At 47.7% G+C, this 21,888-nt stretch overlaps 1 protein-coding gene across 12 annotated transcripts in view; it reads left to right on the top strand.

Moving 5' to 3' along the window:
* Nucleotides 1–21,888, top strand: part of FAM193B (family with sequence similarity 193 member B) — a 31,898-nt gene that overhangs the window by 3,468 nt on the left and 6,542 nt on the right. For 3 of the 12 annotated variants that reach the window (XR_004914970.2, XM_036084914.2, XM_036084920.2), the window contains exons 2-6: nt 10,769–11,011; nt 11,822–12,050; nt 13,286–13,673; nt 16,627–16,828; nt 17,754–17,993. Coding sequence is in view for 11 of the 12 variants with exons in the window: in XM_036084914.2 (XP_035940807.1) it covers nt 10,769–11,011; nt 11,822–12,050; nt 13,286–13,673; nt 16,627–16,828; nt 17,754–17,993 (1,302 nt within the window). In the remaining variant the exon portion in view is untranslated. Of the gene's footprint in view, nt 1–3,026; nt 3,088–8,499; nt 8,614–10,768; nt 11,012–11,821; nt 12,051–13,285; nt 13,674–16,626; nt 16,829–17,753; nt 17,994–21,888 lie in introns of those variants that run through there. The other 9 variants (XM_036084921.2, XM_078066933.1, XM_078066931.1 and 6 more) reach the window with 9 other exon arrangements.

Below are 21,888 nucleotides of genomic sequence, written 5' to 3'. Positions count from 1 at the left end.
AAGCCTCATCAGCAACATCATAAGAGAATGTGGAGCAACCCACGTAGCACCTAGTACATCGAGGCTCCTGAGGCAAGAGCAGGAGTCAGAGATAGTGGGAACTGCCAGATGGCCATCCAAAGCCTGAGTGTTCTCACCTGCCAATTCTGCTGTCTGTCTTTTAGTGTCTCTTGGACCACTCAGCCTGCAGTCCAGGTGCATACTCAGTAAACCCTCAGGAGACTTGCCAGACTGTAAACCAGCAGTTGGAGCTGTTTGAGCTCATCCTGCCCTTCCCATCTCTCATCTCTCTACAGCACCTGCTGAGTCCTGCCCAGCACAGTTTAGAGAGACTCTAGAGACCTGGTTCCCCACTGCTCAGAGTTAAACCTGCTCCCTCAAGAGACTGGAACAGAGGATCAGTCAGTATCTTTATTGAAACCATCTCATTATGTTTAATCCACTCAACAAGCATTCTGACCTCTGTGCCAGGGCCTTTATTTTGGACACACAGATGAATAAGATAGTCCCTCTACCAGGGGACCTCCCCCTTAAAATCACTGCCCACCCAGCCTGGCCACTTTTCATTGCAAGTAGTAGGAGATGATACCGAGGGGGGGAATCCCTGCCACCTCTGGTTTTTCTCTGTAAGCCAATAGAGATTCACAATGTAGAAATGCTAAAAGGCCTTTGAAGATGAAGACTTACTTGCTAAAATTATAAGCTTAATACCTGGTAGCCTGTTAAGATCCTGACAACCTTATATACTGAACCTAGAATTTTTGAGAGCAGGGGCTATGTTCTAATTCATTTGTGGGGTATTTATTGTTGCATGGTCCTTAGGTGCTCTATAAGTGGCTGTTAAACCAAATTATAATAAAAGAAGTAAAAGTTAGGTTTCTTCCACTTTTTTCTTACCAGCCTCTACTGCTGGGCCAGGCTGGCCATCATTCATTCATTTAGGCCCATTATGCACACACCACACCCAGTCTCCCTCTCACCTGACCTGGTGTTAATTTATTCTGCAAACACTAATGGACACCTGATCTGTGCCAGGCCCTGGGCTAGCTGGGGACATAGAGGTGAATCAGTCCCTGCCCACATGTATATATTAATTGTAGTTAGGCTAGAAGAGCATCACTTCCTCTGAGTTAAGGTTCAAGTCCAGATCCTAGTATGTGGCCTTTGGAAGTTTTAGCCTTCTTAATTTGTTTTCTCACATGTATGACAGTGATGCCAGGCTCCCATTAGGGCAGCAAGTACTGCATGTCAAGCACTTAGCACAAGTGGTAATCATAATTATTACAGATACTTGGTACTGAAGATGCACAGAAATGATAGCCTAGAGAAGACTTCTCAGAACTGATATTTCAAGGTTGAGTAGAAGTTCCTTTAGAGGAGGAGGTGGGAGAAAGTATCTAAACAAAAAAAGCAATATAGAGACCCAGAGGCGAGAACTGCCCAACTCCGGCAGAGTAGCATGAGGTCAGGCTGGAGAGGTTAGCAGGGTTCTACAAAACCACACCAAGAAGTTTGGGCTTTATCCTGCAGATAGTGAAGAATCAATGAAAGCTTTTTCTTTTTTTTTTTTTTAAGATTTTATTTATTTGACAGAGAGAGACACAGCGAGAGAGGGAACACAAGCAGGGGGAGTGGGAGAGGGAGAAGCAGGCTTCCCGTGGAGCAGGGAGTCCGATGTGGGGCTCGATCCCAGGACCCTGGGAACATGACCTGAGCCGAAGGTAGACGCTTAATGACTGAGCCACCCAGGTGCCCCATCAATGAAAGCTTTTAAATAAGAAAGTGAACATGATGTTCTTGGGTATTCTCTGATAGCATGAGAGAAAGCAATCTCAGTGAAGAAGCAGCTGTGATTGCTTGATTCTACCTCTCCCTCACCCCAGCCTAACTAATCATCAGATCCCCAGTGCTTTGCTGGACCCTGTCCCAGACCTACAGAATCAGAGTCTCTAGGTCTGGAGCCCAGGAATCTGTGGTTGTTAAACTGCCCCAGGTGATTCTATTGTGTGGCTGGGTCTGGGAAATGCTGAGTTGAGGGTGGCATGGGGAAGCTTAGCGGAAGCCTAGGATATTCTTCAAAGAATGGGGCTTCCCAGAGAGGGGAGCTTTTCCATAAGCAGGAATAGAAACAGCCTTAGTTTTAAAAACAAAAAACAGACTTTCCCCGTTCTCCAATTGTTGCCCCATTAATGATATTCTCCAACTGCTAATCTTCCTTTGTGTATCCAAAGGCTTACCCATGCCCATTTGGTGCTGCCATCTCTGCTGAACGATTGGGATGCAGTTAGTCATGGGGCACAGGTCCTGCCATTCAGTGTTCTTAGTGTTGTGGAGAAGACAGATTTCAAAAACTGGGATACATATATGATAAGCTCTATTCAAGAGATATGTAAGAAATGTTAGGACATTCCAGAGCAAAGCACAGTTAATTTTGCCTATGGACTTAGGAGGATGTAACACCCAAACTGTGCCTAAAAAGGAAGAGGCAGAGGGAACAGCATGAGTGAAGGTGTGAGTGCTTTATGTATTTGGGGAAAGAAATGGGTATTAGGGAAAAAAGTGGTTAATGGTTGTTCCTGGCAGAATGTGCAGGGCAGAAAAGGACTGAGGAGAGGAAGTCTTACGTCCCAGGAAAGGCCCTGTGTTTGCACCCTTTGGTTCTGTGCCCATGCTCCCCCCTCATCCTTCAACCTGTAGGTGGATGAACATGCTGCAGTCCTAGGCCATCTCCCTTTAGTCCCTCCTCAAGGCTCTCAGCTCTCCAGCTCCCTTTGTGGTTCCCCCTCCATTCTGAAATGAATAGGCCTCATCATCTACTCTGAAAAGTGATAAAGGGAAACTTAAGGCAGAAAGAAGGGCCCTAAAATACTGAAGGGTCTTACTAGGAAGTTGTAGCCAGAGATCGTGGATGGGGGGGTATAAAGGGGCCTTGAAGGTCACCTGTCTAGTCCTCTGTCCTGTGCTTCAAGTAATAACTTTGGATTGGGCACGTCTCACTTAGTAAGTTTCCCTGTCATTTCTTCCAGGACAGAAGAGGAAAGAAACTAACGGGTATTGAGCACCTACTGTGTGCCAGGCCCAGGCCAGGTACTTTACATAATTTATTTCCTTCTGTCCTCACAACTCTGTGAAGTATGGTTTTATTCTCATTTCATAAATGAGGAAATTGAGGCTCAAAGAAATTGAGTAATAATCCAAGATCATACTGAAATGGCAGAACTGGGATTTGAACTCACAACAGTCTGTCTCCAAAGTTCATACTCTTCCACCCATGAGAAATCTGTACTGGGGTGACAGAGTAGGTAATATGGTTTGCCTGAAGTTCTAGGTTAATAACAGTAGTTTAGGCCTTCCGGTGGCTGATTGTACCCAGGAAGCAGGTTCAACAGATGAGCCAGCCTTGGGGGGAGGGGGGTGGAAGGCCACTGGGGTCAGAGAGACTCACTGCCCTATCCTTGACTGAGCTTATACAACCAGAGAGGATTCTGCACAAACCAGCTGGTGTAAAACAGCTGTTCTTTCAGGAAGGAACTGAGCCAACAGCCTGAGTGTGAGTTTGGGTGAAAGCTCCAGGGCACTGAGGTGCAGTTATATCACCTCCTTAAGAATTAACTTTAGCACTGATACCCTTTCATCAGTGACCCAGAGTGACAGAGCTATGCCGTTAGCATGGCATATCCAGGAAAGGGCTAGTTCAGCTGTCTTTAGATTCTTCCCTTTGTGTAGAGCAACTGAAATGGAGCCAGGTGGGCTTTAAGCATTTGTTCATTTATTCAATGAATGCCTACCATGTGTCAGGTCCATGCCAAGCCTAGGTTCCTGGGCACACTCAAATGACTAAGATGCACTCCCTGCCCCCAAGGAGTTCTCATTCCGCCAGGGGTTTGGGGCAGACCGAATATGTCTGTGGCACAGTGTAATAGGTGCTATACTAAAAGAATTAGTTCTGCTTACCCTGGTCCAGCAAAAATCTCATTAACCTTTGATCAAGATCTTAGGGCATGAGTACAGATTTGCTGAGGAGTAGAACTGAGACGCTGAGGTTTGCAGGGCAAGGTGTATCAGAGGAGCAGTATGAATAGAACCTAAGATTGTCAGGTGTTACACATGGAAATGAAGCATGGAGAGGTCAACTGGGGCCAAGTCATGAAACGCAGGAGCCAGAAGGTGTCATGGTAGTGAGCTCAACCAGAAAGGAGCCAGGAGATTAAAGAGAGACCAAGGTAGGAAGAGGAGCTAAAGGAAGGAGATCCTCAAACTGGTTAAGTACGTGAGAAGGCACATAATAAGCTTACATGAACTAGAGAAGCCTGTTGTCCTGGTTGGATGGTTGTTTTAATTTGTATATTATTTTGTTATATTAATTTTAATTGCGTGTTATTTTAAATTTGTGTTCCTGCCTGATTCTCCAAATGAGGCGTCTAGGAGTTTGGGAGCATTGACAACCCCATGCATGAACCTGTGTGGTTTAAGCATGTGTTCTTAAGGCAGGGATTCTATATCGTTTGATGTTGCCCAGCACCTACCACAATGAGAATGGTCTCTGAGCGTGTTCACTGAATGAGGAAATGAATGGGTGGATGGAAGAGTAAGTGGCAATGACTGGACTGATGAGTTTTGCTAGGCTAGGTATTAATCATTTTTCTCTGCTTCTAGAAGGGAATTTTGGCTGCTTCTGTGTTGTCCTCTGTCTGCCTTGGTGATAGGGAGGCTCTTGGAGTTGGGTGCCTTGAGAATAGAGTGCTCTAATGGGGTCATTTCAGAATAGAATTTGGAAGCTGTTGCAGGGCCATTGGTTAGATACAGCATATGTCTTGGGGGAATCCTCTACAAACATACACACTCTTGGGATTAAAAGGAATCCATGAGAGGAATAAGAGCAAGTTTAGTGCTAGATATTAGATCCAGCTTCAGAGCAGACCTTGATAGATGCCTGGTCTGGTGACCTGGATTATTCCCCAGCAGTTCCCAAATTGTGGACAAAAAGGTGAGATGGAAAATTTATTCATGCCCCCAAAGAGCTATCCAGATATGCCATGACCTGTATCATTGTTAACAATCACTGTTGCTAACTGTGCCCCCGCCAGGTGACAGGCACCATTAGAGGCTTCACGTTAGCAGTTCTCAAAGTGTTTGGTCTGAGGCCCTGTTATACTCCTAAAAATTACTGAGGACCCAAAAGAGCTTTCTTTTGTTGATTTTATCTATTGATATTTACCAAATTAAGTATTAAAACTGAGAAAGCTTAAAAATATTTTGTTGACTAATTCATTTAAGAATAACAGTATTAAGCCTATCATGTTAACATGAATAATTTTTTAATGAAAATACATTTTCCAAAAAAAATAATAATAGAAGAATGGTCTCATTTTCATTGTTGCAAATTTCTTTGTCTGGCTTAATAAAAAGAAGCTGATGCTCATATATGTTCCTGTATCCCATCTGTTGCAGTACATTGTTTTGAAGTATATTTTTCAAAAATCTAGCCCCAAACAGATAATGTAGTTGAAAAAGGGAGGAGTATTTTAATAGCCTTTCCAGGTGATTGCTGATATTCTTTGCAATATGGAATCTGAGACTGTATCAATGAAGTCTTTGTACTCATTTACATTAAAAATCTGTTCGTTTATCTAGCACTTTGAATGGATTTTTTTTTACCAATGCATGATTCTAAAACATCATGCTTTGCTCATTTGGAAAATAGGTTCACTGAGTTATGCAGCTCTCCCAAGTGTTTTTCCATTTCATTTTACAATATTAAAAGACTACATTTGTTAATATCACCACCATTTTCACCAGAAAAGTCTAAGTATTGGCAAGCTGTTAAGTTCATGATGAAGGATACAAAATTCTAATTTTCAAATTTCCAAAATTCTGATTTTTGCCTGAAAGCTTGTATTTTGTCATTGGCCACAAATAAAAAGATGTTTTCCTTGAAGTGACGGGCTCATTTTGTTCATTTTTTGAGAAAATGTCTGGCAGTTTCCAAGTCTGAATAACCAGTTTGTCAGTCATTCTTTCAAGTAAAAATGATGTTCCATGAGAAAAACTGGCTTCCTTTTCCTTTGATTTTAACTACTCTTATCCAGGAAAATCTAGAATACTGTATGTTTCTCAGGCCAAGACAGAAAGGTCTTGGGCCTGGTCAGGTGAGGGAGCAAAGATAATGATTTTAATGACTGCACATGCCAGCCCCCTGGGCTGGGAGTGGCCACAGTCTAGGATTCACCTGGCTCCTTGACTGCCCTGGGGATGTGCATGCTAAAACATGGATCCCCTGTGTGAGTAATCCCACACTCCCAGAGATGCTGATTTTGCCTAGAGTGAAGCAGAATTTAATCTTGGAGCTTTTTTGAGCAGGTCCCAAATCTAGAAAACCCTACAATCTTTCCTTGCTCTTTCCCCCATCTTATACTTAGGACTAGACCTTTATCTGGAGAGGCTCTGAAATTTAAATTGAAGTGAGAAGGAATAATTGTTGCCCAGGGCTGCTGGGTTTAAGGATCAGTTCCCTAGGCTTTGTGATGAAGAAAAATGGTTGGGTGTTTCATTCATTCGATAAACATTTATTGTTCATGTTCTTGTGTGGGAATACTGTGCCTGATGTTAAAAATGCAGCTTGAGAATAGCTAGTTGAAAGCCTGAGTTGACTTCGGGGCATAAGGGATCATGATTGCCAGGAATTTGAAAAATGGCAGGAGATTGCAGTCAAAGGGAATTCTGAACCAAGAGCTTTTCTCTGCCAAAGCAAAAATTTGCAGAAACAGTGGTAGTACTGACTGGATATAACATCTCCAGGTCTTGGGATTCTCACCACCCTCTGGCAGTAAAAATGAAAATGTCAGAGAAAAAACTCCCCAGGCCCCACCAGGCATTGTATTCAGGGGCAGACACCAAGGCTTAGGATTAAAACAGCTTTGGGAGTAGCCCCAAGAATTGCGGCCCAGAAAGAGCTCAGGTATACCAAACTCAGGACAGTGAATAACTAGATTCCAACGTAGCTTTTTATTAAGAACAGAATGGCCAAAGGGCCTACGTAATAGATTGAGTGTCTACTGCATGGAACCCTTGGGCTAAATTTTGCATCTCTGATGTCACTTAATTCTCTGAGCAACCTTATGCAGTGTAGGTAGTATTATCCCTGCTTCAGTTAGGACCTAATTAGCTTGCCAGGCCCTGTGTTTTCTCCCTTTAACTGGAAAGACAGCCTGTCCTGTAAATTTGCTTCCATTGATGGCTTATCTCATTTATTATGTGGACCAGTTTGGCTCTAGGAAGAGCCACATTATTTCCATGAATGAGGCCATCTCATTGTAATCCCCAAGGAATGTGATCTTCCACTCTTCCACACTTGAGATTGGAACCGTCCAGGGTAGGGAGATGGCCTTTCTCTGTGAGAAGCAAAAATTTCAAAATTTCAAGCAATGTCTTGCTAAGCTGTACTGCCATGGTGATATTTTTAACAAATCTGATTTAGCCAATATGTGCCCAGCTGATCCCATGTCCTGTGCTACACTGTGAGAGATCCAGACAAGAATCAGACCTGATGCTTGCCCTCTAGGAGCTAAGCCTAATAGAAGGGACAGGAAATGCAGGTAAATAAATAAAGTGGAAGGCACAGATGCTGTAAGCAAGGCATAATATGCCGTGGAGATATGGGGAGGGGAGAGGAATTACAAGAGGGACTCCCTGGGAAAGCTTGGATGAGGTTGGGTTTAAGCCCTGCCCAGCTACTTATTGGTAAACTTGGGAAGGAAGGGGGTTTGAGGCAGAGGATCCCCGTTAGGAAAGGCATGAGGTAGGGGTAGGAGAGTACAGAGAATATTTGGGGAACTTAAAGAATGACTTTATGGGGTAGAGGGCAGAGATTAAGATGTCTAAAAGTCACCTTAAATTCATTCCACATGAAAGATGGTTGCATTCTTATAAAATATAGTGACTGTATTTTCTATATTTTTCAAGCCTAGTCCTGATTTTAAATGTTTCCCATCACTCCCATCATATTCATAATTAGTATCATATGTTGAGGCAACATATTATGGGCCTGGCACTGGACTAGGTGCTTTGTCCATTCCATGTTCACAGCCAACCCTACAAGGTAGGACTTAATCCCGTTTTACAGATGAAGAGACAGAGACTAGAACTTGCCCAACATCCTATAGCTGGTAAGTGGTGGAGGCCCAAGATGAGTGCCAAAGCCAATGTCATTTCCACTGCACCCAGTGCCTCTCACAAGTACTTTGGCACTAGGTACAATCACACTGATCACACGTTCAACTTATAAAGAATTCTGTATATGCTTTTAAAAGAAAAAAAAAAACACTTAGTGAACATTGCCATATATGTTATACACTTGATATCTTGGTTGTGCCAAAACTATATATACTGTACATCACAGGCCATACAAAGAATTTCAGAATAATTTTACTCAGACAAGATTTTCCTCTTATGAAGTAACTTTAGAACCTAATACCCAAATGAAATGAAACTCTGTTGTAGCAAAACTACACGTCCTGGTGTTTTCCTTAAGAATGTGGTCACCATCAGCACAGGGAAAGGGACTTGGATGTTGGCCTCATCTCCTCCCTCTGGAGTTACTATGGCACCTAATAGGTATGAAAAGTTTCCTGGGTACACTTCTCAAAAAGGCCTCCTTGACTTCTCTGAATACCATCCTTATCCATCAATCTCCCACCCTTTCCATGAGATACCACTAGTGGGTTAGAAGCTCTATCCTTTTACAGTTGCAGTTAAGCAGCTGCCTTGTCCACTGAAACGTTCCCTTGACAGAAACTTTTTAGGCAGTATCTCACATAGGTTCCACGTATAGGATTTCTCTCTCTCTGGTACTCTTTTCCAACGTCCTTGTTCTTCCCCAGATGTTTCATTATGCTTCTGGTACTATTTGGTTCCTTTCTTTTTCTAGAAACCAGAGACCCAGGTCAGTGTAATTGTAACATTACAGATTTAGGGATACCCTGATGCCAATTTATTGTGAGAAGGTGATTTTATTCGAGAAAGATGATGGCATTTATTTTCATGGTAGGATGAGGATGGTACCCTTACTTCTTTGCTTAGGCCTCTGCAAACACCTGTTACCTAGTGGTGGGTAAGTTTGGAAGGTATATCAGTTAATACAACTATTGCATATAACAAACCACCCCAAAACTTAGTGGCTTAAAACAACCCTATTTATTATTTCTCATGAGTCTCTGGGTTGACTGGGTGTTTCTGTCGATCGGGGCTGGCTTGGCTGATCTTAGCTGGGCTCACTCATGTATGTGATCCACTGGCCCATCAGCGAGGAAGACTCAGATTTCTCCACACGTCTCTCACATCCCTCCAGCAGCTAGCCCGGTCATGCTCTCATGGCAGGCAGAGGTGCAAGAGCGAGCAAGCCCAGCCATGCAAAGAAGCAAGTAGAAATGCATACATACTTTTCAAGCTTATGCTGGCAGCAAATTTGCTAACATCCCATTGGCCAAAGAAAGTGACATGACCAACCCCAGTGTCAGAGAGGGTTCTACGAAGTTACAGAATAGCCCTGGAAGCCGTGGCATTCGTGGTATAGTGGTGAGCATAGCTGCCTTCCAAAGCTGCAGAAAATAGGAAAGCCACTAATTGGGGTCATTAAATGTAATCAGTCTCCCAATCAGTACCCCTCAATATGACATAAAAACCTGTAGACTTATATTTCTATGTCATTTGTCCTAGAAGGAAAAAAAAAAAAAGTCCAAGTAATAATTACTGGGTATTGGGCCTATGCTTTGAGCATGCATGGGGCTAGGCACTTTCCCTGTTTATGCACTGAGTCTCGCATCAACTCTGCAAGGTAGGTAGGAAGTCAGAGCTCAGGAAGTCTAATAACTTGCTCAAGGTCACCCAGCTAATGTGTGCTTAGGCAGGCATTAGAATGTGGCTCAGTCTGACCCCCAAAGCCCAGGTCTTTTCACCATACCTCACTGCCTCTCGGAAGCACCAGGGTCTGTTTTACCCTTTCTCCAACTCAGTTTTCTATTGAATTAATGCTTTCTGATGAATTATGCAAACCCCTCCACCAAAATGCTGCTGTGATCCTAATGGAATTGTGTGGCTTTCGGGAAAGCCACGCGTGCTCCCAAACTCAACATTAACTGAAAGGATCTCCCCAACCCCCAGGTGGGGATTGGTCTGTGGACTGCACAGACAGCCCAAGAATTGTGGCCTCTCCCAGACATATCAGAGAAGGAAGGGGACCTTCCTTTAACCTTTGTAGGGCATTTGAGCATGAGCTTTGAAGTCAACCGGAGTTCAACTCCTAATTCAGCCACTCACTAGCTCTATAACTTTGGGCAAGTTACTTAAATTCTCGAAATCTGTTCCTTCGTCTTAAAAAATAAAATAAGGGCGCCTGGGTGGCTCAGTTGGTTAAGCGACTGCCTTCAGCTCAGGTCATGATCCTGGAGTCCTGGGATCGAGTCCCGCATTGGGCTCCCTGCTCAGCAGGGAGTCTGCTTCTCCCTCTGACCCTCCCCCCTCTCATGCTCTCTCTATCTCATTGTCTCTCTCAAATAAATAAATAAAATCTTTAAAAATAAATAAAAATAAATAAAAATAAAAAATAAAATAACACCTAGTTTGCAGAGCTATTACAAGGACTAAAATTATGTATAGAAAGTGCCTAACCCAGTGCCTGGCATATAATAAGTGAAGTTATTAGTATGGTTAATACTATTTCTAAGCAGAGCCTTTCCCCTCCTGGGAAACCCTGTTTCTGTCTGTTGGACAGGTCCCCCCCACCTCCACCCAGTCTGTGCAGACTTGCTGCCTGCTATGTCATCGGGAACGCAAAGGCTGGGAAGAAGGCCCTTCCCAAAACGGACTGGTGTTGCAGGGTGAGAAGCTGCCCCCTGACTTCATGCCAAAGCTTGTCAAGAATCTCCTAGGCGAGATGCCTCTATGGGTCTGCCAGAGTTGCCGAAAGAGCATGGAGGAAGATGAAAGGCAGACAGGTCGAGAGCATGCAGTGGCGGTAGGTAACGGCTGAGAAGGGGGTCCCTGAATGCAGGTGGGCTGCCTGCCCAGAGGCATCAGGCTGTTGAGCTGTTCCTTCCCTGCCCTCTCAGGTGGCGCTCCTCCGGCAGCCCCTGCACCCAGGCACTGAGTGGCTGCTGGGCTGTGTCCACACAGCAGTAGCGGCTTGGGTTCACACTCGGGGCAAGAACGGAGAGGCTGCAGGCAGCCCCCTTGCCCCTGAGGAGAGCCTGTGCGGTGTGAGTGCCTGCTTGTAGGTACTGTCGATGGAGATTCTGCCCCTTCTGTGTCACCGTGCTACCTTCAGCCCTGTGACCGCTTAAAAGCCAACCAGTATGTGACAGATGGCAAAGGTTGGTTTGAGGGTCGACCATGTGCCTCAGTTAGAAGGAGCCATCTAAGTGGCATCTCCTGAATCACAGCAGTCAGACTTTCCTTGGTTCTCATTCCCCTCCAGCCCCTCTCTTTTACCCCAGGATCGTGTCAGCTTCAGGACTTTTGACTTAAAGACCCTTCCTTTCCTTGGCAGCTCTCAGGACTCCCCAAAGGCCCACAGTTGACAGGCAGTCTGTATCTCTACCAGTCTCTCTCACCAGTATCCACACACTTCACTTTACTGGGAGCATCACTGCCCCTCCCGGCAAAGGCCTGATCCATGTCTGCCCGTGCACCTGGAGTTGTGGGAATTGTACTTTGGCCATGGCACAGGGCCTGGAGGAGGAGGTGCTCCTGAGTAAGCTAAGGCAGCAGCGGGTCGGCTCTCATGTTTGCTGTTTTACCATGAGCCTTTTTCTTCCCCCTTCTCCAGATCTCCTTGTCACACACATCCTGCAAATCACAGTCTTGTGGGGGTGACTCTCATTCCTCTTCGTCCTCCTCTTCATCGTCCTCGTCCTCCTCCTCCTGCCATGGGAACTCAGGGGACTGGGATCCCAGCTCCTTCCTGTCAGCACATAAGCTTTCGGGCCTCTGGAACTCTCCGCACTCCAGTGGGGCCGTGCCGGGTAGCTCACTCGGGAGTCCTCCTACCATCCCTGGTGAGTCTCTGAGCTCGGGAGAGAGCCAGGCCACATAAAGGTAGAGAGCTATGTTTTTCTAACCACTTCGATAGACAAATCAGGTCAGTTATTAAAATAAGTAAAAGAGGAACTGTTCTGATGGAAGCAGGGGGTACCTAGCCCTTGGCTGTCTCCATGGCGCTCCTTTCCCCAGAGCTCTGAAGTTGAAAAATATTGTCATTGGCTCTGATAGCTTTCCCTTCAGATTCAGGAGGGGATGTGGTAAACACCGGCTGAACAGAAAGTGGAGTCTGGGAGGGTCCTTAGGACGCTCAGCCACCTGAGTGCTCCTTTGGACATCAGCCACCTAACACCTGACCCCTGCAGCAGCACAGAGGACCCGGGTGCTTTGTCTTCCTAGGCCGCCTTTTTTCCACCTAAGGGACACGTATAAAAAGCACAAGAAGTTGGTGGCACAAACTGCCAGGATTATTAGCCAAGTTTACAGCTATATAAGCCTTCTTTACACCCTGAGTTAACCCTTAGATACCCAAAGAAAAAGTCTTAGGTTAGTGAGGTACTATGTAAATATTCATCACTGTCTATTTCTAAATTGAGGGCTTGAGATTAGTATAACACTCTTAGGTTAACTATACTGGAATTAAAATACATAAGAAGAATAAAAAATTGAGGGCCTGAGTTCTCCAAAGGGGTGCTGCTCCCCTTTGTGAGAGTTGAGTTGTGAGAATTGAGTAGAATTCCATTTATTTTGATGCATAAGCCAAAGAAGACTCATCAGAGCCTTTTCCCACTTCTCTGATATCTGGGGCCCCCTGGGAGTCTGGCATACCCTGGCTGCCTCAGTCCTCATGGCCCAGAGGCAGAGCTTTGGCCTACTGCTCCACTGGCTTCTGTAGACCCTTTCCTGGGCCTGAGGAATGCCTACAAGCACGCAAGTCCTAGAGAGACCCCAAGACACAGAGCGCATAGCCCCTGTTTGTGCCACAGCAGAGGTGTTGTGGCCTTCCATGGGGTGGGCATTCCTGGGTCCTTCTCTCAGATCTGGGCTCCTCAGGTCTGTCCAGCCAAGTTGCTCCCTGCAGGGAAAACTCTCCAGCCCGAGGTACTGCTAGACTTGGTCCGCAGTGCTGAGAGGCTGTCCCCAGACAGGTTCCCTCTGATCACAGTAAGCAGGATGTTGTGACAGGGAGCCCTTGGGCTTTCCTTCCCAGGGTCTTGGCTCTCACTCTGACCCCCTTCTTCACCATCCACAGGTGAGGTTTTCTCTCTCTCGGAGCACCACCGGCACTCAGACCTCACTGCTCCACCCAACAGCCCCACCGGCCACCACCCCCAGCCAGCATCGCTGAGCCCATCTCAGCCTGGATCCTTCGGCTCACCACCCCACCCGCACCTGCTGCCTGCTACCCCGGCAGCACCTTTCCCTGCCCAGGCTTCAGAATGCCCTGTTGCCACTGCTGCCGCCCCCCACACCCCAGGGGCATGTCAGACTCCCCACCTGCCCTCCACCAGCATGCCACTCCTGAAGATGCCTCCACCATTTTCGGGGTGCAGCCACCCCTGTAGCGGGCACTGCAGCGGGCACTGCAGTGGGCCTCTCCTCCCACCTCCCAGCTCTCAGCAACTCCCTAGCACTCACAGGTAAGTAAGTGGCATGAGGGGCCTACTCCTGCTAACTTCAACCTTGAGTTCGGAGAAACTTTACAAACCATAACTTTGGGGTAGAAATTAAAGGGGAGACTCTAGGGGCGCCAGAGTGGCTCAGTCGGTTGCGCATCCAACTCTTGGTTTCTGCTTGGGTCATGATCTCGGGGTCCCGGGATGGAGCCCCACATCGGGCTCCGTGCTCAGCACAGAGTCTGCTTAAGAGTCTCTCTCTTCCTCTCCCTCTGCCTCTCCCCCCCACTCACGCTCTCTCTCTCTCTGTAGGATAGATAAGTAAATCTTAGAAAATAAAAAAAGGGTAGACTTGGTCTTTTGTATAGTTTTTATAATCATAAAAGAAGTAAATGTTTATTGTTTTTTTAAAAACTTGGAAAAATTCAGAGATGTCTAATGAAGAAAAAATTTCATGACCTAAAGATAAACTTTTTTTTTTTTTTAAGATTTATTTATTTATTTTGAGAGCGAGAGAGCACATGTGCGCAAGCAAGGTGAGGGGCAGAGGGAGAAAGAGAAAATACACAAGAAAACTCCCCGCTGAGCACGGAGCCCAACACAGGGCTCAATTTCACAACCCTGAGATCACGACCTGAGCCGAAATCAACAGTTGGTTGCTTAACTGACTGAGCCACCCAGGTCCCCCTAACGATAAACTTCTAACACTGCAGTATATTTTGTTTCTGATGTTTCTGTATATAAATTAGGTCCATGTTTATACATTCTTGTGGTAGTTATTTTTTAACATTATATATCATTTCCCCAGTTAAAATTCTTCAAAAAACTTTCAAGTGACTGCAAAATGTCTTATTGTATACCTCTAGCATAAATTTATCATTCCCTATTCCTGGACATTGGGGCATTTCTAGTTTTTGTTTTTAAGATTTTATTTATTTGACAGAGAGCACAAGTAGGCAGAGCGGCAGGCAGAGGGAGAAGCAGGCTCCCCACTGAGCAGGGAGTCCTGACGCGGACCTTGATCCCAGGACCCTGAGATCATGACCTGAGCCGAAGGCAGACACTTAACCAACTGAGCCACCCAGGAACCCCCGGGCATTTCTAGTTTTTAGCCACTAAAAACAAGGCTGTAATAAACATCCTTGCACCCAAATCTGTATTTGAGTTTGGAATTACGGGCTTAAGGATTCCCTGAAGTAACTCTAATAGAAACTGAGGAAGTTTATATTAATGTAGATGTGGAAGATAAAATTCTTTGGAGAAGATAAATGTGTATTTTTGTATTATAAATCAGATCTGTGTTTAGTATGCATTTATATTATTCTAAAATCCCACCACCCCAATACCACCACTGTTGGCAGTTTTCCCTGCAGGTCTTTCCTACACAGTGGTGGTGGCGTCTATAAAGCTTACAGTTTTTCGTTGTCTTGTTTCACTCAGCATTCATTGTTTGGTTCCTATGTGGTCTTCTGGGCCTCAGCTGAAGGCTGAAGAATATTCTCCATAGTGTACTTCACTGTTTTCCAGTTGCTGATGATTTATGTCATTCCAGTATTTTAACACTGTAAATAATCTCTCTAAAGATGTCTTTGCCTAAAGCTTTTTGCCTCTTTTGGGTTTTTACTCCTTGGAATAGATCCCTCAGAATGAAAAAAGTTCTCAGTTTAAAGGATGTCAGGATGTCTTTTTTGAGGATTCTTAATACACATGAAAAATTGCTTTTCAAAGGGCTCTCCAAATTGATGTAACCACCAATATTAGGATGCTAGGTTCTTCATATTCTCAGGAGCAGTGGGTATTTTAATTTTGCTAATGTGGGTGAAGAATGGTCAATTTGGATTAAGCTTCTCTGAGTACCACTGATAATGGTTCCTGCCCCTCCTTCTCTACTCCTTGCTCAACAGCCAAGCCTCCTCACTGCTCCTCATCCTGCCCTTTCTCCCAGCTCCCACCCCATGTCCCCAGCCCCAGGGCACTCCAGCTTCTGATGGCCAACCCAGGGCTCTTATTCTTCTGGCTCCAGTTACGGGACTTTGTGGGCCCAAGTCTTTTCTTACCCTGGAAAAATAAGCTATATTACATGATGCCCCCAGTGCTTCCTAAAGTCCAGAGGCAAAGCAGTACAATGGGAGCGCACGAGCTTTGCACACAGGCACAGGCTGAGTCCTAGATACTCCTTGGCAAAGCAGTTAAGCACTCTGACCCTTAAGTTACTTCCACTGCAGGATGGGGGTAGCAACATCTGTTTTGCAGGACTTGGGAGATGCTTAGAAATGATATGCTAAATAGAGTACCAGACCCAAACAGTTAAGTAGCTCTTAGAGTCTGGCCCACAAAGCATATTTACTTCTCTAACTTTAAGGCCCCACACTAAGGCAGCTCCACCCATGGGGGAGACTTAGACTTAGACTCAGTCTAAGAACCTTAGATGATGAAATTGACCTTGTCAGCCTCCTTCAGATGCTCCAGGAGAGCCATCAGCCCACTAATCTGTTCGGATACCTGCTTATTGAGCACCTGCTGTATACACTGTTGTTACGCTGCCCACTGGGACCCAAAAATAGAAGTAACAGTCCCTGCCCTTAGGGAATGCACAGTCTGGTCCCAGAAACAGGTGGGCAAACAGACCGTCAAAGTAAAGTGTGATCTACAGTAGGATAGGGAGGTATACACACCCACTCTGTGACCCTCCTTCCGAGTCCAGGAGGGTCACACAGTGGGTGCGGGCATGGGAGACATAAGGTTCCTACCTTTCCAGAATAATGCCATTGAGCTGGGCCCTGAGGGACAGTGACCGTGTTGGCCCTGTTCTTGTGAGAGGCACCGATATGGTGTGACTGCCTTGGCTTTTATGGGATGAGGCAGATGAAGGGTAGTCCACGCAGCAGTGGCCATCAGAAGCAACGCGTCCCCGGGCCCCTGCTGCAGCCTGCTCCTGCCCTCCCTCACCTGTGGGCTTCTCTCTCTCCCGCATCAGCAGGGACCCTGGGTGCAAGGGGCACAGGTTTACGCACAGCGGCCTGGCCTGCCAGCTCCCCCAGCCCTGCGAGGCAGATGAGGGCCTGGGTGAGGAAGAGGACAGCAGCTCAGAGCGCAGCTCCTGCACCTCCTCCTCCACTCACCAGAGAGATGGAAAGTTCTGTGACTGCTGCTACTGTGAGTTCTTCGGCCACAATGCGGTGAGTGAGCCCACCCAGGCCAGAGAGGGCTGGGGGCCAGTCAGGGTGAGCCAAAGGAGCACTTGCTCTCCCCAGAGACACCCACCCTCCCCCCCCGCCCATGGGTATAGTAACCACACCGGGACCCTCTGAGTCCTCACAGCCTGTGTCCGCTCGCTTGATCCTTACAGCACACTTGTGAGGTAGGGATTTTTAAACACCTTGCTACCTTTGCTCTTTTCATGGTTTCTCCTTAAGATTGACTTTTTTTCCTTAGGCAAAAGGAAAGGAAATGGCAGAGAGAAAGCTATGATTCTGATGAGCATGCATACGTGTGTAATCACAGAGAAGCGAACACTTGTGCGTGATGAAGGCAGATTGGAAGCAGAGGCTCTCGGTCCCCCAGGCGTGAGCCAGCGAGGGACGGGCCATGAGCACAGACGGCACCAGGCAGGAGGCTCAGGGCAGAGTACGTGCTGTCTCTGGACAGAGGGCGAAAGCAGCTCAGAAGTCTCATAAAGTGAAGAGGAAAGGGCCGCCGGCTAGGGTAGAGCAGTTGAGGACAGAAGAAATGAACATAATTACATTGTTAGTCACCTTTAAGCTAAGGGTTATTATTCTCATTTTAGAGATGACAAAATCGAGGCACACAGAGACTCAGTGACCTGCCCAAGGTCATACAGCTTCCAAGTGACAAAGCCCGGGCTCAAACCTGCTTTCCTGGCTCCTGAGTCAGTGTGCTCACAATGCTGTTACGTATCTCCCACTCCCTCCGCCCACAGCTGCCTCAGCTCTGGGCCTGGCCGAGGCTGAAGCCACTTGGCCTTTGTGGCTATGGTAGGAAGAACGGTTGTCTGGCTTCTCACCACACGTTCGGTGCCAGCGGGTGGGAGTGCTCCGGGCTTCCCAGGCCCAGGGTGTAACGTCAGCACCTCCCCTCCCCCAGCCACCCGCTGCCCCGACGAGTCGGAATTACACAGAGATCCGCGAGAAGCTCCGCTCGAGGCTGACCAGGCGGAAAGAGGAGCTGCCCGTGAAGGGGGGCGCCCTGGGCGGGATCCCTGGGGAGCCCGCCGTGGACCACCGAGATGTGGATGAGCTGCTGGAATTCATCAACAGCACGGAGCCCAAAGTCCCCAACAGCGCCAGGGCCGCCAAGCGGGCCCGGCACAAGCTGAAAAAGAAGGTGGGTGTGGGGGGGGAGCCTAGCTCTACCGCCTCTCCTCCCTGAGGAATCTCTCGCCCCAACCCCCCAAGACTTGTGGGGCATGAACAGTGCTGGCTGCCAGAAGCCTTGGCACAGCTCACTGCTATGGGAAGGTCTGAATGCGTTTGGGAGGCATCAGGGTTAGGGAGCCTGGGGCCAGTGATTGGAGGAAAGACGAGTCCTGGCCTCAGAAGCTGCTTGCTGGATTCCTCAAAGCACAGGACTTGCTTCAGTCAGTCAGTCATTTATTCATTCAGCAAACACTTCTACAAATACTGAGAGCCAAAGCATGATGCAGTTAAGTTCTTACCCCGGAGAAGCTCAGTCCAGTGGAGAGACTGACACAAAACCGGACGAGCTCATTAGCATGTGACAAGCCCTGGGGTGAGGAAAGCCCCCATCCTGCCTGGGCACGCTGGAAATGGCTCACCAAGAGGCTGACTTGAGAGCTGAGTTGCAGGGAGTGAGTTCAGTTTCATCAGGAGAGTCATTCTGGCAGCAGGCATAGCACATTCACAGCGGTTTGGGGTAGCCAAAGCTCAAATAGAGGAGAGGCAGGACAGCTAGTAGAGGTGCGAAAGGGCCTCAGAGGTCCCGCTGAAGAATTTTGACTTGATCCTATAGCTGAGGGGGAGTCACTGCAGGGCTTTTATCAAATCTGCATGCCACCATGACTGTGTGGCAATATGGAAGGTGGCCTGGAGGGGTGACACTCCTGGAAGGGATACTGAGGCCCAGGGAAAGCTGATTGATGGTGGGTCTGGAGCAAGGGAAGCAGACATGACTGGCTTTGGTGATCTGATTGTGGAACAGAGATGAAGAAGTCAGGGATATCTTCCAGGTGTTTGCTTGGGTGACTGGCAGGATGGTGTACCCTTCACCGAGCAAGGATGGGATTGGCAGAAGACAACAGAATTCAGTTGGGCAACATTGACTCAGAGATTCTCAGGAGACCTCCAGGTGGAGATGGAGGTGTGGGGCTGGGAGTTGCCAGCTTGGAGATGTAATTGAAGCCATGGGAATGACCCAGCCCATGGGCTGAGTGAGCTCAGGGCTGAGGAGAGAACCCAGTGAGCTATTCCTGGGCAGCCCTGCTCCCAGGCAAGCCCCAGGGCTTGGCGGCTCATCCCTTGCCACCTCATTACCTCTTCACCTGCCTGCCCCCAGCTGCGTCTGCACAGCGCCACACTCGGGAGCCCAGCAGTGGAAGAGTTGGGTTTGACAACCAGCTAGCTCCAGGTCCTGGGTGGTCAAACAGCCCTGGTGCTCTGGAAAGCAGCAGCAGTTCTACATCTTTTTCCAGCCCAAAGGACAAACCAGGACCCTTTCCCTGCAGCCTGAAGTAGTGAGCCAAGGGGTCCCACTGCTGCCTTCAGAAAGTGGTCAGCACTTTCTTTCTCCCATCCAGTGTTGCCTGACCAGAAGTGTCCAGTGGGCAACAGCGGTCTCTTTAGCCTTCCCTGGCTTCTTAAGGCAGTGGTTCCCAGTTAGGTCCCAGCGAGCAGGCACACTTTGAAGTTCTCAGGCCTGGTGTGCTTTCCATAAACCTGTGCCCACACATCCCTACCCCTTTGCTGGTAATGCCAGTAACAACTCTTCTCTCCCCTCCTTTTCCTCCTGGCAACTTCCTTCAGACTTCCTCAGGTAACTCCTTCCACGTTACTGCCACTGTACCTCGCACATCTCTCTCAGCTGCCATTTCGCACACTCCATGCACTCATTCAGAAACTTGCTGCACAGCTTCTGTCTGCCCAGTCCAGTCTAGAGGCCAGAGTACAACACAGCACCAGACAGTTGCAAGGTCATGTGATAGGCAGTCATTGTCATTATCTGTTTATGCATCAGCCTCCTCTCCAGTGTCCTTCCTCTACCTCTCAGACTTAACCACATTCTGGCTGTCCACCAAAAACACAGCTTCCCCTGGGAGCCATCCAGTGGAGACTGCCCATTCTCTCCCACCTCAGGAGACCAATAAAGCTGAGTATCTTTCTGCTCCCTTACACCATTTCCAGACCGTGACTGTCTGTCCCTCATGTACTAAACCCTACTTTGAAACTGACCCTGGCTCTGTCACCTACAGTCTCCTGGCCACTCCTCTTCATCCACTGAAGGTTGTCACCTGCCCCTTTCTCCTCTTCCCAGGCCATAGAGATCCCTTGACCATCATTCACTCACTGTCTTACCAATACTCTCAATTCCTTGCCCTGTTGCCCTTCCATTTACACCCACTCAGAAAAATCACAGCCCTGGGTTTGACCCCTCCCTGCCTCTCCCCTTCCACACCTCTAGGAAAGCACTGGATCACATGTCTCTGTGGCACCCAGGCCGCGTGATCTCCCTCTTGCCTGAGCCCTCACATTGCCTAGCAGGCCTCTAGTCCACTCGCTCTTCATCACTTCTGTTCACCACAGACCCTTTGTCAGACCTCCGGATTCTTCTCAAATCCCCAGGCTCTTCCCACCCCACTTTTCTTAGTTGTTAGATGAGCTCACTTCCTATTTTCAACAAGGGAAAAAAAGCCAGTGAACAGGCACTCCCTCAAACATCTTACCATTCCACCTGCAGACTTTCTTCTTGTCATGAGGGAAGAGTTACCCCTTCTGCTTAAGGCTGTGCAGTTCTTTCCCGCTGCCTCAGTCTTAAGCTCGGCTTCCTGCTCTGGCTCTGGCCTCTCCTGGGCTGGCTCCCATCAGCCTTTCACTGTGCCCACTATACTCTCTTTTGAAAGCAAACTGCCTTGAGTGTACAGCCTCTCTCTCTCCTTCACCTCATCTCTTTCCTCCCGTCACAGCCAGATTTCTTGAAAACTGTTGTCTGCATTCACTGTCTTTCCTGTCAGCTCATTGCAAACTGTTTTCCTCTCCCTCCCCTCCACAGAACCACCAGTGATATCTTTGTTGCTAAATCATACCCTCCTGTCTCATCTCTGTCCACTAGGCAATATCTCACATGTTGTATTGGTTTTCCTTTTCAAATATGTTCTCTTTGGCTCCCCTGTCCTCAGCCAGGTGGGGGAGGGGAAGAACAATGGGAATGCCGTGTTCTCTAGATTTCTCACCTCTGACTTCTATCTCCTTCGTGGACTCCTCTTCCTTTCCTCTGACCCTCCCGGAACCTCAAGGCCGCCCCCCTGACAAAGAGAAGCCGTCTAGATAGTGTTCCTGGTTTACTAGGTCTACCGGTTTCCTCCCTGCACTTCACCTTGACAACTCCTGCTGCTACGGGGCACCTCACAAATGCCCCACTGGTACTCAGACTGAGCACATCCAAAACTGAGCTTGTTCTCTTTCTCCAAGGAGGCCTGCTCTTCCTTCTCCATTGTCTGTCTAGTTAATGGCGCCACCATCCACCCAGTTGCCTGAACCAGAACCCAGGGTGCCATCCTGGGAGGAATGCGTCGTGGTGATCGGGAGCAGCGAGCCTTGGAATCGGACCTCAGTTTGAAACCTGGCTCTGCCACACTTGCTGGATGACCTTGGGCAAATCACTTCAGCTCTAAGCCTCAGTTTCTTCATCCACAACATGAGAATAACAGTAGAACCTAACTCAGATGGTTGCGGGAATGAAACAAAGTGATGCACAGAAAGGCTCAACAGAGTGCGCTTGGTCAGGGAAGCAGTGGCCGCACCAGGGGTCGTCAGTATTGTTCTTGTGGCTCATCCCATCTCCCCACCTGTCCCCGAGTCCTGGCCATGAGACCTCCCAAACAGCTCAAACCACCCGCTTCTCTCCACCCTACTACTGCTACTGAAAAAGCCGTCAATGGCCAAACATTGCCCTCAGTGTCAAGCCCAGACTTGAACCTGGCCTGCAGGGCTCTTCAGCCCCTGCTTAGCTTGCCAGCTTCATCTCTCTGTCTCTCCTCCCTGGCCTT

This window comes from Halichoerus grypus, chromosome 2 (genome assembly GCF_964656455.1).
Source record: "Halichoerus grypus chromosome 2, mHalGry1.hap1.1, whole genome shotgun sequence".
Lineage (NCBI taxonomy): Eukaryota > Metazoa > Chordata > Mammalia > Carnivora > Phocidae > Halichoerus > Halichoerus grypus.
Note: the sequence above shows the minus strand (reverse complement) of the source record. Positions and strands in the feature narration are given on the sequence as shown.